General features: G+C 44.4%; 6 protein-coding genes across 7 annotated transcripts; 2 read left to right on the top strand and 4 right to left on the bottom strand.

The window, feature by feature from the left end:
* Window positions 1–374: 374 nt before the first annotated feature.
* On the bottom strand, window positions 375–2127 carry LOC125760567 (3-hydroxyisobutyryl-CoA hydrolase, mitochondrial). Its single transcript, XM_049420821.1, has 2 exons — window positions 1818–2127; window positions 375–1758 (listed from the first exon to the last, which is right to left on the bottom strand). Exons 1-2 carry the CDS (start codon window positions 1818–1820, stop codon window positions 592–594), a joined length of 1170 nt encoding a protein of 389 aa, XP_049276778.1. The 5' UTR covers window positions 1821–2127; the 3' UTR covers window positions 375–591.
* Window positions 2128–2214: 87 nt separating this feature from the next.
* On the bottom strand, window positions 2215–4109 carry LOC125760565 (golgin-45). Of its 2 annotated transcripts, none has more exons than XM_049420818.1 (2): window positions 3758–4109; window positions 2215–3692 (listed from the first exon to the last, which is right to left on the bottom strand). In XM_049420818.1, the coding sequence occupies exon 2, from the start codon at window positions 3667–3669 to the stop codon at window positions 2389–2391; it is 1281 nt and encodes a 426-aa protein (XP_049276775.1). In that variant the 5' UTR covers window positions 3670–3692; window positions 3758–4109; the 3' UTR covers window positions 2215–2388. The 2 variants fall into 2 exon arrangements, with proteins under 2 accessions (XP_049276775.1, XP_049276773.1); XM_049420816.1 differs by having other exon boundaries at window positions 3765–4109.
* Window positions 4110–4233: 124 nt separating this feature from the next.
* Window positions 4234–4957, bottom strand: LOC125760580 (39S ribosomal protein L43, mitochondrial). The gene has a single exon (XM_049420840.1). It carries the CDS (start codon window positions 4863–4865, stop codon window positions 4290–4292), a length of 576 nt encoding a protein of 191 aa, XP_049276797.1. The 5' UTR covers window positions 4866–4957; the 3' UTR covers window positions 4234–4289.
* A 67-nt stretch (window positions 4958–5024) lies between these two features.
* LOC125760572 (tRNA (cytosine(38)-C(5))-methyltransferase) lies at window positions 5025–6141 on the top strand. Its single transcript, XM_049420830.1, has 2 exons — window positions 5025–5126; window positions 5189–6141. The coding sequence occupies exons 1-2, from the start codon at window positions 5048–5050 to the stop codon at window positions 6124–6126; spliced, it is 1017 nt and encodes a 338-aa protein (XP_049276787.1). The 5' UTR covers window positions 5025–5047; the 3' UTR covers window positions 6127–6141.
* A 10-nt stretch (window positions 6142–6151) lies between these two features.
* On the bottom strand, window positions 6152–15212 carry LOC125766004 (solute carrier family 22 member 5-like). Its single transcript, XM_049431577.1, has 7 exons — window positions 14579–15212; window positions 13653–13931; window positions 12393–13592; window positions 8488–8542; window positions 8326–8398; window positions 6634–7313; window positions 6152–6564 (listed from the first exon to the last, which is right to left on the bottom strand). The coding sequence occupies exons 1-7, from the start codon at window positions 14824–14826 to the stop codon at window positions 6280–6282; spliced, it is 2820 nt and encodes a 939-aa protein (XP_049287534.1). The 5' UTR covers window positions 14827–15212; the 3' UTR covers window positions 6152–6279.
* LOC125760576 (farnesol dehydrogenase) lies at window positions 8340–9602 on the top strand. The gene is made up of 4 exons (XM_049420835.1): window positions 8340–8701; window positions 8771–9033; window positions 9114–9251; window positions 9472–9602. The coding sequence occupies exons 1-4, from the start codon at window positions 8404–8406 to the stop codon at window positions 9505–9507; spliced, it is 735 nt and encodes a 244-aa protein (XP_049276792.1). The 5' UTR covers window positions 8340–8403; the 3' UTR covers window positions 9508–9602.
* Window positions 15213–15446: the final 234 nt, after the last annotated feature.

Here is a 15446-nt window from a genome sequence, read left to right as displayed (position 1 = left end):
AGACAAACTATCTCCCCCTCTCCCCGTGGGGGAACAAATGTGGCGCATTCTTAGCACACTGTACTTTATTGCTGCGCATGGTAAACCCATTTACATTGCTGCTAAACTTGCAAATGCATACTTGTGACAAACTGATCATACAAGAAAAGTTGCCTCCAGCGGGCAAAGAAACAGAACGGGATTGAACTGATCGCAACAGCAAAAAAAAACTATTGGGAAACGAAATGAAGAAGAAAAAAAACATGAAATGGATGAATCGAACATTTTTTACGTTATGTTTCTAACTGTCCCTTACGCACCGGTACGATATATAGAATCCGAAACAGAACGAAACAAAAACAATCATTAAACAAGATCGGGTTTTAAAACATGTGTTACTGTAAATTGTTTACTTTATTCTTGTCTTTCCGGTTAACGGAATAAGTTGCCCCAGTCTATACACAATAGGAAACAACACACACCACACAACACAACACAGCTTTGCTGTAATTGGCTTTCATCTTATCTGCTAGTAAATGCACTTTTGGAACAGTTCGGACGTGACTGCAGAACCGCCCTGATCTTCCCATTGTTCATTGGGGGAATTTCTCTTTACAAAGACGCTTTCGGTCCATCGTCTTCGAGCTGCAATTCGCTTCCATCTGGCAGCGGTCCGAAGTACTTTTCAACTCGTACCGGATCAACCTCACCCAGCGTGGTCGGATTCCAGCGGGGTTTCTGATCGCGATCCACCAGCAGCGCTCGGACACCTTCCTTAAAATCACTATCAATCACATGATGTACGGCTAGCCGGTATTCCATCTTGAGGCACGTTTTCAGATCCATTTTGCTGCCCAGTTCAAGCTGCTTCTGCGTCACTACCATCGACGTTGGGGACATCTTGTGCAGCAACTTCAGCGTACCTTGTGCCCATTCGCTTCCATCCTTTTCCAAGTTCTTAAAAATACCCTCAACCGTCGGTGCACCGAAACACTCGTTGATTTGCTTCATCTGCTTGGCCAGCACAAACTCTACCCCGGCATCCTTCTTCTCCGAGAACCGGTCGAGCACACTCTCCACCTCCGCTCCGCTCGTTGTGGCCAGCAGCTGCTGTTCCAGTGCGGTGAGGTTTTTGCTTTCCACGTAGTGTGTCGCAACACCCGCCTTGTGCACGTCACGCCCTTTCAAACGATACCCGGTCAAACCGAGGTACAGGCCCAACTTTCCTTCAAGCCGTGGCAGAAAGTAACCACCGCCAACATCCGGGAAAAGCCCGATAGCCGTTTCAGGCATCGCAAACATGGTACGCTCGGTCGCAATCCGATACTTGCCGTGCACAGACAAACCTACCCCACCGCCCATCGTAATGCCATCGATAAACGCAATGTAGGTGGGACGATAATTGCCAATCAGTGCATTCAGCCCATACTCGGTGTTGAAAAACTTCCTTGCCAACTCCACATTGCTCGTTTCCGTGATTGCACGTACATCACCACCGGCACAGAATGCTTTCTCACCGACGGATTTGATGATTACGAGACTCTTGCTATTTTCCCAACTCTTCATGGCATCGTAGATGAGCCGCACCATCTCCAGATTGATGGCGTTCAGTGCTTTTGGGCGGTTCAGCGTTATCACACCCTTGCTACCAACCTCCTCCGTCAGTATCAAACTGTTGCTATCTCCATCTGCTGGTGTGGAAGCCATGGTGCGACGGCAAAGACTTGGAACCAGGTGCGCCGATCGCGTTAATCCAGTGCGCACCGCAATCGTTCGCAGCTAAAATTAATGAGACGAATATTTATGATCCAAATAGCACGTTTTCTATCTTGCCTTACCATCGTATTCGTTCGCTAACGTTCCGCTTGAAGTTGTTGGATGCGCGTTGACGCGATTATGCAATGCGTGTGTTGTTTCGACGGGTGCTTGTAGCTAAGCAGCAAGGTCTACTTGATTTAATTTCTTCCGCAGCAAGCCGGGATGACGTCGAGTGTTTTCAACGATGACTGCTGTGTCGTCGTTGATAAGCAAACGTCATTTCATAAATGGTAGTGGAAATACAGCAGGCGGTGGAATGTTTGGTGCTGGTGAAGGAGCTTAAACACAGGGTGGTCTGCATGCGTATCCATCCACGATCGCCAAGAGAAAAGTGGGGAGGATATTTTTTTTATCAATCACTTCCAACATTTGCAGTTTTCTTTTATTTAGACAATTTTACGAAGAAAAAAAACACCATCCAACAGATTAATTTCCATTTATTGCCTTTTCTTCTCTGTTTGTTCTATATAGAGCGTCCTAAGGATTAGTATAAAAAAGATTCTGAATGCTGAACCCGCTTTGATTGCACTGAAACGTCGAGGCTAGTTAAAAACAAAGACACACACACATTCACAACCACCGAGAGGCCAGTCAGTTCGTATCCTCGCCGAACGTATCGTGGTCTGGTTTGGTTATTACTTCAAAATCTGAGCTCATCGATAGCAACGATGCGTCCGATTGTTGCTTGAGCGAATGAATGGAGGGAAATGCTTGGCCAACGATCGCTCTAAATGCTTCGTCCGTCGGTATTAACGATTGGTGTGAGTTTTGCAGTGCCTGCACGGCCAGCTTCTCCGCATCTGTCATACTTTCCAGCGCTTTTAACCCATCCAAATTGTTGGGCATTCCTAGGGCGGAGTGCTGTAGGGCCAGCTGTTGCGATATGTTAACGCACTCGGACGCCAGATCGAGCACGTTGGCCGATTGCAGCTGTAGCGGATCTTTCGCATTGGCTAGGAAGCGTAAATGTTTCAGTACGTCGATGATCATTTCGCGCGCTTTGGAAATGACCTCGAGCTGCTCTTTGTTCGAAGTTAGCAACAGTCCATTCCGCTGCAGCAGGCTCGCTTTCCAGCGGGCCAATTCCTCCACCATTAGGCTGCTGGCGAGAAACTTACTGCGCCATACCTCACTCTGACCGGCAAGGAACTCGATCTGTTCCGTGTGCGATGATAGATTTTCGGCCGAGTTCAGCAGCTTGCGCGCTAGGTGCAGTTTGTCCTCGGTCAGCACGTTCACCTTCGTCTGCAAGTCTTCACCAACGGCGGCCACCAGCAGATTCTTCAATTCCGCATTTACTTGGGCTTGAAATTTTAACTGTCCCTGAAAATAGTCTCGCTCTTTGCGCAGCTCTGCCAACTCTTTCTCGTACCGCAGTTTTTCTTCGTCTTCCGACGAGGGGGAGTCTTTGGTGCGCAGTTCCTTATCGGTGATGGTAGACATCTGCGAAACGAGTACGCTCAGATCCAGGTTGTTACGGTTGGTAAGCTTGACGCGCGATCCTCCACCCGGTATGTTGTTGCGACCGGGTATGATCGGCGTGACGGCACCTTTGTACGGTTCGAACGGAACAAACTTGGGCTCTTTGTGATGCATCGTGGACAGCTTCGGTCGTCCACCGGGTGATACAAGACGGGGCACCAAATTGAACACTTTTCCCCGTGGCACAATCGCTGACAGTGAGGTGTTTCCGCTGGTAACGAGTTCGGTCGGTCGGTACACTGGGTTCGATCCTGAGTGTGGCAGTAGTCGTTCGATGGAAAAGTTGGCTGGCAGTTTGATGTCGCCCGATGGTATCAGTGTAGATGACGCAGTGGATGACGCGGACGATCGCTTTGCCGTGAATGATCCAGCTAGTTCCTCATTTTCCATACCATCGCCCTCCGTACGGCGGCCTGTGCGGGAGCAATGCAAGCAGTTAGATTAGCAAAGAAGGAATGGGTGAGCCGTGTCTGCACACATTTTACCCGTATCCATTGTGCTTGATTTGGAAAACATATGGTTTCTAAAGTTCTTTACGCTGCTACGTACACAAATAATCGACGAAATGTAAGCACCCTTATCATGGGATTTCTAATCACTCTGCAATTTTTGCACTCACTTTGTTGTGACGCGAACACAGCTGATATTGACATTAGTGATCTTTGGGAGTTGTAAATAGGCGATTTGACAACAATGAAAAAAAAAACAATACTTGACGTTTCTTGAAACAGTTGCATCTTGGTTGCGTTTTTGCGCAAAAGATTTGGAGATGTAACTTTGCAAACATGTTTCTTTAAAAACTTTGTTACAAAAAAAAAATGCTTTTCTGTTTCCTCATCAGCTTTGTCGAATCGTTATGGTTGATATCATACAAACCAACCAAAAAGTGGGTCGACCTAGCTCTGCTCAATTATGCCGGATCATTAACAAAACAAGAACTCTAAACGAAGATCGTACATTTTACTACTACTAATTGTTTATTGTTTAAAGTAATTCAAGAAAACAGTTTCTTATTTAGTTTCTTCTGGCGTCGTCGGTGACCCGCTCTTGGCTGATGTATTCCTTTGCGCCATATACAGCTCGAATAGTTTCTCTGTGGCACTCGGTTCGTCCTCCTTTAGTTTCGACAACTGCTTGCTAGGGAAGTCTGTTACATTCGTCGACGGATGACGATGGGTGAACGGTGTCCAGGCACCCTGCACACTCGGCACGTCCGTATGCCAGTGTTTACGTAAGCGCATCTCTTCCGCCCTACCGTTCGATTGTTTCAGCACCTGGATCCATTTGGATATTTCCTCACGCGTATTGTTGCGGCAGTTTATCCATGTTCGCTCTCCGTTTAAAAATTCGGCCGACATTACGGCCGTCCGGTGACGCCGGGGCTTTACGTACACCACTACACCCGGATTGGAGCGGCTGAAATCGACGAGTTCTTGCTCGAGAAACTCGCGCATTCCTTTGCTGGAACCGCTGGTTTTACAGTACTTCAGGGTGATACGCTGCAGCTGGCACACATAACGACCGATTCCATTCTGCAGTGGCGCTCGTGGGAAACCAGATTTAAGAAATAGATGTGAATTGGACATTGTTTTTCCGGCGCAACAATACGGAACACGCAAATGAGCACACCGCGGTTTACGAACAACAACAAATCGTGGCGTAAAATGTCAAACTGAGGAATGCTAACTGTCAGTTTGGCTGACAGCGCGTGGATGTTTGTTTTGATCGGAAGGAAAAAAAACAATTCAATTTCCACGCTTGCAAAACCATGGAAGATACGAAAGAAAATACATGCCGAGTGTTGGAACTTTTCAGTGGCATTGGTGGAATGCGAATGGCATTGGAGCGTAAGTACTTCATAGCAGGGTTCCTTCGCAGTTGAGCCTAATTTTCTTACTTGTTTTCATAGACGCCAGCAAAGCTTTTACCATCGAATCAGCGATCGACGTGAATCCAATCGCAAACGCAGTTTACAGCCATAACTTTGGCGAAAAAACAGTCCGCAATGGAAACATACTCAGCCTGAGTGGAGCGAAAATTACCAAACTAAATGTTAACACAATACTAATGTCACCGCCATGCCAACCGTTCACAAGGAATGGGAAATTCAACGATATCAATGATCATCGGTCCGATCCGTTTCGGCACATTTGCGATCTGCTAGATAAGATACCGCTAGTACGCTTCATTTTGATGGAAAATGTTAAAGGATTTGAAAAATCACAAGCATGCCAAATGTATAAAACCCGTTTGGAGGAGGCAGGTTTCCATTACCAGGAATACATTTTATCACCGCATCAATTTGGTGTGCCCAACACTAGACACCGGTACTATTGTGTCGCGAAACGTAAGGGAACTGAATTTAAATGGAAAAGTGAAGAAATTATTGTTCAACAACAGGGTGACCACGGTGCCCAGCAAACTAGTATAGGAACAGTAGTGGAACAGCACTTACCGGAGCCGGAACCGTATGCATTGAAAAGTGCAGCGCTATTAAAACATCTTCCACTGATGGACGTTTGTACGCCGGAATCAACCAATTCTATGTGTTTCACGAAAGCATATACACACTACGCGGAAGGGACCGGTTCCGTATTCTGTCCCCTATCGAAGGAGGAATTTGACAAAATTTATTCCCGCGCAATGAGTGTTGAAGATGACGATCGGAAGTTAGCTCTGCTGCAGGAACTTCGCGTGCGATATTTTACTCCGGGAGAAGTGGCTCGATTGATGAGCTTTCCGGAACAATTCAGCTTTCCGGATAGCGTTACAAATAAGCAACGTTATCGTCTGCTGGGCAATAGTATCAACGTGCTTGTCGTCGGTATGCTGCTGCAGGAGCTGTAACAACACAAAACAAATTGAGACGGGCTTCACATAGTCACGTGTGACCATCCAAGGGTCACAGTCCTGTATATATTCCATTCAAAACATATTAAACTATGACCACAACAAATCAAAAAGCGCTAGTTGGAACATTATTTCTTCGAAGGAATCTTCTCAGTTATCCCAGTCCGAGTCATCTGCCCATTCGGATTCCGCGAGGGATGATTCCTCTTGCAGCGAACTGCCGATTTCGGTATAATATTCCGGTGTCCACCAATCAAGCACGCTAACGTTGCGTACAGGATCGAACACAAGCTCGTCTATCCGTTTACCGCAGTAGTTCGCCAGCTCGAGACTAATCTTGTAGCGCATCATGCTCTGGGAAAGGGTTTGAACAATGTTTTTCACAAACAACGTCTCGTTGTACATCGGTATCACTTTGAGAAAATCGGTCGTTATCTGAAAAAGAAAACAACAAGAGGGAAAATTAAGACTAAGTATAATTTAATTAAAATTCAATCACCTTACCATCAATATCTGACATCCTTCCTCCGGATTCATGAAGATATCCTGCAGAAACGCGAGTGACTTTTTCTCGCGTTGTAGCTGCGCTGATCGCGCAGGACGACTGCCAGGCGCTAATCGTGTTTTTAGCCGAAAACAGTACGTCCAGCAGTTCTTTGTACGCTTGTGCCAAGTGGTAAGTAGCTGCCGTCCGATAACGCGGTACTGATGTCGGTTTGATAACATCGTCAGGCGCTCCACAAACGGTGGGTACAGATAGTACAGCGATCGTATGACGGCCGAACGAAGACCACGCAACCGTACCATGCTGTCCGGTTGAAAGCGTGCCGGCATATCGATGGATTGATCGTAGTACGATCGGTACAGTTGCGTCCAGAACCGGCCACTCTGAACAACCTCTGCCGTTTTGCGACAAATCAGTGCAAAGCGGCAAACGTCTTCCGGGCGAATAAATTCCGACACCAGGAACCACACATCAATGTGATAGTCATTGTATGCGACTACCTGTGGTGCACCTTCGACAAGACACTTATTTTCCGTCCATCCTGACCCACTGATTTGTTCGGGATCTTCACCTAATGGTTCCGTTTCTAGTGCGATCTCGGCTAGCGTTATCTTGTTGCTGATCTTAGATGCTCGATTGGAACATTTTGAACTATTCGCATAATCGTATATGGTAGGGTCTGCAAACAAAGAAAGCATGTTATGTTTGTTGACGAAACAAATTGTGTGCATTTACCTCTCCCGTACGTGGAACGATTTTTAGTTGGCTTAACTTTCACATTTAATGCCATGAAAGATGCAGGATATTAAAGGGTGGGATCGAATGCAGCCAAAGGAGGACGGTTTGCTTGAAGCGTTAACACATAAAGGGGGTGGCAATCACAAAACGGAAATTTGTTGTACTAGATATATTTTGCAACATCCATTTGATGGAAATGCTGGGCGCGATGTAACAGCTTAAAGTGCTATTCGGGTTTTGTTAATGAACCATTTTGTGGTGAACTTTTTGTTTTCTTTTTGTTGCAGGAATATGCACGAACCCTGGATAAACGCAGCGGGGCAGCTTAATAGCTATTTACTGCTTCAAAATTAAGATAATATTGTAATTTTTAACTTTCTGAACGCGTATGTTGTACTATGTTTTGTTTACATTTTGATTGAACTGACGTTTTTCCTGTTTTCTTCGATATGACGTTTGGTGTGTTTCGACTGCCTGAAAAGCGTTTAGAACGTATGACAGTGGAATGCATTCCATGTTGCATTCTAAATGGATGCAATTTTGGCCCCACGAGATGCTGTTTATAATTTAAAAATGTATCGATCATTGCTATTGCTTTATATTTAAACAATAACCTATGCCAAGAAAGTGTAGTGGGATTCAATATGTGCTCCAAATACCCCCTGTTTTCAAATATGCGCCATGTGTGAATCACCATTGTTCGTATAACAGTATAACAAAATGTTGAGCTGCAGTTTTCGTACATGCTTGTTGTACGAAAATTTTAAACAAATAGTTGAATAAGTATATCTTTGTTAATATATGAACAAATCAACGATTTTTAACAATCTTTTTGACTTCGTTTAAACTTTTTATGCAAAACACGAGCACGTGTTTCTCGTGCACATTCGTATGCTTAAGTTAATCCCTTTCCCAATGCTCTCCCTCATCATCCGATCGATGTGAAGCCTTACTTAAGTCAGCCGTATCACCGAGAACCCGCATCAGTTGTGCTTGATCTTTGGATAGTGTTAGACCAAGCTTTTGCTACGATGGAAAAGTGGATTGGTAAAGTGGCCCTAGTTACAGGCGCTAGTGCGGGTATCGGGCAGGATGTGGCACTTGCTCTAGCCAACTCGGGTATGATCGTCGTAGGGATCGCTCGGCGTGCTGAGCTGATTACAATGTTCTCTACCAAAGTTACCGGTACGGGTAAGATCTACGCCAAAAAGTGTGACGTGAGCAATGAGTCGGAAATAATGGAAACGTTAAACTGGATACGCCGTGAGTTTGGTGGTGTGGATGTACTGATCAACAATGCAGGAATCTATCGTTATCAATTTATTACTCGTAAGTTACGGGGACAATGGGGCAAACGAGTCCTGAGTCAGCGAAATTAAATCATTCGTGCAATTTCAGAAAGTGAAACGTCCGATTTTCGGGACACGTTTAACGTGAACGTGTTGGCCACGTGTATTTTTATTCGGGAGGTAGTGAAGGACATGAAGGCTAGGGAAGCTTACGGTCATATCGTTGTGCTCAACAGCATGTTGGGTCAGCGTATTCCCGACGTTTCGGTGCCACTGTTCGGTGTGTATCCTGCTTCCAAATATGCACTAGTCGGGCTAACGGAAGTTTTGCGACAAGAGTTAAACTTCTTAAAGATGCCCATCAAAGTGACGGTAAGCCGGAAGGGTTTTAATTAGTGGATAATATTCAAAAGAGTTGTTGGATAAATTTGCTCGTTTTTGCGTTTCGACAGAGTGTCCATCCGGGCATGGTGGAGACCGATATGATCAAGGTATTTGAGTCAGCGCTAGCGGAACGGCTTCCAAAGCTGCAGGTCAAGGATATTACCGCCAGCATCATACACTGTCTGGAAACTCCTCCAGAAGTTCGTGTAAGTAAAGTCTAACGTTATACCTTAGAGACAAACGCAATATAAATCGCTCGTTGTTGCTGTGCGCATTGTTGCATGGATCGGTAGACGAAGGTATCGAATTACCGAATGCCATGGTCGATTTTGAGTTTGTGGTTTGATGCTTGAATTAATTTCAAACCGGTTGCTATTCTATATCGCATGAAGGTTACATGTGGTCGTTGTTTATTCTTTTCCACAGATTGATGAAATAACCGTAATGCCAACTATGAAGTGAAAAGATGCCCCACCGCATGTCCACCTATTTGCATATAATATTGCGATTATGTTCCAATCAAACACAGTTCGCTTCAATAAAGGATGATCGTGAAAGGTTTGTGGTATTTTCCTTTTAATTCCATCCGAACTCTATTTGGACGAAGTTCACATGAGGTTAATTTGTTCTAATTGATTGTAATGGCTTTGCAGGGGGAAGGAAATCCCCAATGATCAATATGCAAACAACGAGAAAGAAAATTAAATTAGTCGATTATAGACCATCGCGCAATGATGATGGGAGTGAATTTTTGAAGAGTTGTGTGTGTTACAAATCTTTATCAAAATGTGACTTTAAATAAACCAAAATGTACTAGATTTTTCCTATCTGTCTTATTAATCCTTTTTTCTGAACAGAACGATCAGAAATTCGTTCTGTTTAGATATTTTCATTGCCCCATACTCCTTTCCGTTCAATTGTTTCTATTTGTTAATTTGTTACTTTTATTTGCTTTTATTTACTTTTGTTTCGTATTACTGATTATGTTCCTTTTATCACTTTTTGTTGCTGTCGTTCTTGTTTTTTTTTATTCTATATCATTACTTTCTTTCATTTTGTTTTCTTCGTTCCTTTTCTTATTGGTTCCTGTGTTTTTTGGGTGTTATATTAATTCTTTTAGTTCTTATTTGTTTTGTTTATTAGTTTTTAATTTCCTTCAGTTCCAAGCACTTCTTTATCTGTGTTTATAGTGCAAATCAGCTTGATATAAAATTCAGTACTTTTGAGGAACTTTCTAGGTATATCCTGGAACCTCGTTGGCTAATGCTCAACCAGTTCTCGCTTGTTTATTTGCTTGGTAGCCAATCAGCATAATCCAAATTGAATGAGAGCTGTACTTGCGATAAAAGCTGTTCATATCTCGTCTAAATGATGAATAACAACTTTCCATCCGCCAAACCAAAGTAACAAGAAAAAGTGTACTAAAATGTGTTGCACTTCCCGCACTAGCGCCACATTGCAATATGCACCGAAGGACAGTTCCTTTTTTTGGGAATTGCACTACTAGCGTTAGTTCTTGTTTTTTTTGTTGTTCTCGCCCACCCTCGTTCGGTATGGCTACCCGTTAGGTTGCATCAGAGCTTTCCCGCCGTGCAACCGGAAATAATGGTCATGTTCTTCGGGCGCTTCATTCTCATTGAAACCGTTGGCACTGCACTGGTTGCACCCGGTACGATCTCCCAGGCGGATTATATGGAGCAGAAGCAAGATACGTATTTTATTAAAAGAATTATATCAACGAACCCCCAGGCGGAACTTGCACGATACGTACTGTACGAATGGTTTGCTAATGCACCTCAGAATGCATTTGTAATTCGCGATGTGGGTTAGCTGTTGCGTGCAGGTAAATGGTCCACATTCGATATGAAGTAATGCGAATAGGTGTAATCTAAAGGTTCGAGCTTGAACTTTGTGATATTGAAACATTTGCTAGATAAGTTTATATCAATTTAAACGAGCTTGAAAATTTATTTTGAGCTTTTCACAATGTAGCGCATATAGTAAAATTATTATAATTTATTTCCACTATTTGTACAAATAATACTGTCTAACAGGGTACCATGATTGTTGATAAAAGTTTTTGGTTTTTGAATAAAATTACTCATTGTGTAGAGCCTTTTCAAACCAACGATCCGAATGAATAACTTCACTGCCATTATACAAAAACATTGAGTAGAGATATGTAACTGTAAAACGATTAAAAAATGGGGGATCAACAAATGTACGAGGTAGGAAAATTCCTTTCCATTTTCTTGCTAGAAACAACTCTTAAGATGTTTCCTAGTTTCCATATGGAAAGCTCCCCAAAATAAAAAAATCAATTTTGTTGCGTTCCGGATGCGATCCTCCGGTAACATTAATAGCAACGAAACACATTGCAACCGCCAGCTTTGGCTGTCCGTTTGGACTTTTATCCTTGTTGCTATTTATTTGCTGTCTGCCATGCTGCTGTGTTGCAACACACGCGACTGCAACGCGTCGTCCGATCTGTCCCGGGTTTGTCGTGCGCTTTTGCTAAAGCTTTCTCTTTTCAGCAGAATGTGATTTTGATGCTCCAGTATTTCTACAGGTATGGGAACGCGAAAAACCTGGATCAGATCAGTTCCTGGTCACGTCCCATGGATGAGTTAACGTTTAGTTAAATCCCGTGCTTGAACCGGGGGGGGCAGCAAGCACAGTGCGCACTGTTGTTTTGGTGTTTTTTCGCGGCCAGCGAAATGTTTCGGGTTTTCGCTCGTGTGGAATGTAAATTATTCAAAGTCTGTTGTTATGTTGCTGGTGTATAGGAGTGTTTTTTTTCGTTATCACTCCCAACCCTCCGGTGCAACCGGCTGGTGCGAGAGAACACATCCAGCTAGGGGAAAACTTGAAAAGCATTCCAAGCGTCTTCATCATGGTACAACGCTGTCCGATGTGTTGAGTCACTACGTACGAAAAGCCGTTTGTTTTTTTTTTTTACTTTTCACGATCATACTGTTGCAAGCTGTGTATGTTTTTTTATCTCTTGTCCTTCACGCCTCTTCCTGTCGCTTCACGGAACCCACGAGAACACCAGAACACAATTTTCCATTCCTGTGGTCGTGGTTCCGTTGGGAGTTGGGTGCCTTATTATAGAAAAAAAAAACCTGAAAGTAACAATAAAATATTTTTCGCGCAAATTTTGTTCCGACCTTTGCCTTCCGTTCCGTTGGCGGGCAACTTGGGCAAACGGGCACGTGACGTTTCCAGCGGACTTCATCTTTGGACACCGTTGCCTCTAGGGACGCGCTGTACAACAGACCAACAGTTGATGAAAGTACACGATTCAACTTGGGCCGGAATTTGTGTGACGTGGTGGACATTATTACGAGGCAGGTTGGTTTAGCTTTTGTAGCTCCTGCAGTTCCGTTTCGTGTGGACGTTCGCTAGCGACGGTACGCGGACGTTTCGGGATGGACCAGAACCGTTGATCACGTCCAAACTGGCGACCCTCGTCCATCGTTTCCGGTAGCTTTTGGTGTAGCGTTTCGGGTAGAAAGATGGCACTGAGTGCACCGACAAACATAATCAATCCCATCGCGACGAACGGCAACCGAAGGTCGCGGCTAGTACCGAGGTAAACGATATACGGTCCAACGGCACCGAAAACGTTCGACACGATGATACCGAACGAGGTACCGGTCTGCCGGAGGGACGTTGGATATAGCTCCACGGATTGAAGATACAGTGCGAAATAGGTGATGCATACGAAAAATTTCACCACAATCGCAAGCATGGTCACGTACAGTTCCGTTCCAGGACGGTGGATTAATAGTACTACCGGCAAGCACGCGATGGTTGCGGCCAGAAATGCACCACTATTGGTGAATCGTCGTCCAAGTCGATCGCAGCAGAGTTGACCGAGCAGATAGGCCGGTAGCTCGACGGCACCCTGCCAGAAGTTGTTCAGAAACGGATTGCCACCCATCTGAAGGCTGAGCAGGAACAGTGTGAACGTTGGTATGGTGTTACAGATCCAGCTGAGAAGCAGCAGACAGGTCAGCTTACTCATATGCCAGCCACTGAACAGGGACGCAATGCCGTAAGTTTTTTCCTGCTCTGGAAGTGGTATTAACAGCTTCAGCTGTTCCTCGCTCATCTCGAATGGTTTCCCATTGACGGTGGCAATTTTGCGCAGCTGTGCCAAACACGCCCCATACCGCCCTTGACTGGCGAGCCATCGTGGTGACTCAATAGCGTACCGTGGGAAGCAGTAGAACAGCAGACAGGGCAGTGAGGTAACGAGCATGAACCATGTCCAGTCACGCATCCACCAGAGGATCAACGGTGCAAGACAAACGCCCGCCGTCCATCCGACCAGCTGCCACAGTGAGAGAGCCGCACGGTTGGCATCTTTGGAGATTTCCATCGCAATTATTAGTGGCGACTGGAATGAGGTGTTGGTGGAGAAGCTACCGATAAACGCTAGGGCCGCAAATAGCCAATAATGGCGGGCGGAAAAGATGGCAAATACACGTCCCACTGCTGCCGTTACTATACTGAACAGATACACTGGAAGTCGTCCGATGCTGGAAAGATGTTGGAAAAGCGTTACAGGGTGAAGGTCTATTACCGCTTGCGTTACGTACCGATCGCCCAGTTGACCAAGAATAAACGTTCCACATACTTCCGATACGCGCACGATGGCGAACACATTCGTACCGTAGAGTTCGCGCTCACAGACCCAATCCTGTTCCGTGACTGGTGTGCGATCGTAATACGTACGATCGTAGTCGTACCCATACTGGCAGGAGATTGTAGTTGTTTCGTTTGGAAGAGTTGTATTAAAATTGGTAACATCATCGTTGTAAAGACGTTGGTACATCTGACAGGAACTGGGCACATAATCGCCCCGACTATTGAACTCCCTGTAAGTAGTAGCAGAAGTAAAAAAATATATATATTCTATTTTTATTTGTAAGAATAAAATTTTATCTCATTTTTTTTTTGCTATGTTGGCAGATCATGAGCAAAAGATTGCATCAAACGTGGACGGCACTGCACTGCACGATGAAAACTGATAAGATAGCTCTATTGCTCCGGCTATGATTTAATCTCCGTAATTACAATTCCTTTGAGCCGCGGATATGTTTAAGTACCGGCAGGATTAAATTCTTATCTATCTCGTAATTTGGTTTATTTAAAACATTCGTTAGTGTTTTATCAGTTGAAGAACAAATATTTTTTCTTTTTTACTTTTTTTACTTTTTACTTTATACTTTATTTTTTTTTAGATTAAAAATAGTATACTAATGAAGTCGATATAAGTTTTTAATTAATTTTGGAAAAAATCAACAAAAAAAATATTTTTAGAGTATATTAGAGTATGGAGTATAAATATCATTTGAGTGAATAAAATAAAATTGTTTATCTAAATTTTTTTCCAAGCATTATTACAGTGTTAATACACAAATCTCCTTTCTCGTTGACTGCACGATCTTAGCTAATTTATACACAATACGATCATACTAATCTAACCGGCGCAGTTACCGCTGCGTGTTTGTCATCTACTCACATCGGATAAACGGACTCGTTCCATCGTTCGTTGTGCGTTGCGTTGACCATGGCCGGAATACTACACCTATGATCCGGTACGGCCAGTATGAGCAACACATTCACCACACACATGGCGAAAAATAGTACCGCGATCACGTTGAAGATGATGTTGTACCGTCGCTGAAATGGTCCATCATTGCCGATGGATTCCATGATCCGATCGAACGCTGCATCGGATCCAGCATTTTCGTTCTCGTCCGATGTCATCACTATTGTTGGGGGAGTGCGCGTTCTATATTTCTTTCCCCTTTGGTTTGCTTGCAGTTGAAGCAAATGGAACCTTTCCGTAGCTGATTCAGCAGCACATCATATCACTAACATTTGCACTGCTATCACACCGTTTCGTTCACCTTATCACATCATTGTTTTCTGTTCAGGGTTTAAGTCGCCGCACTAGATACGCCGGAATGGGGACGCCTCGATGCGGACTGGCAGTGTCAGCACTCTGGTACACTGTCATCACAGCGAAACGTTTTCGTCTATATGCAGTCACCGAAAAACGTCAACCGTACGGCAATGGCCAGCAATGGCCGATGGCTGTAGTGGTAGCAACATCTGTTGAAGTCTCGCGAGCGAGAGAGAACCGTGCGATGCAATCCGCGCTTTTAAGCGCCACACATTCAGAAGTCGCGATAAAAAAGAAAACGATTTCAATCCGATCGTGGGTTAATTTAGCTCGATCGTTGTGTTGGTGCAATCGTTGTGTTGTTTGGGTTTGGGTTGTTTACTTTTTTTTAGACCACGCGATTAACACGCTCGAATGCACTCGCTGCTGCAACATGTGAGGGCGCGATGCGTTTTGGGGCGATGTGGACAATAGTGGTGGT

This window comes from Anopheles funestus, chromosome 2RL, assembly GCF_943734845.2.
Source record: "Anopheles funestus chromosome 2RL, idAnoFuneDA-416_04, whole genome shotgun sequence".
NCBI classification, from domain to species: domain Eukaryota; kingdom Metazoa; phylum Arthropoda; class Insecta; order Diptera; family Culicidae; genus Anopheles; species Anopheles funestus.
The sequence above is the reverse complement of the archived record's forward strand: the minus strand, read 5'-3'. Positions and strand labels throughout refer to the sequence as shown.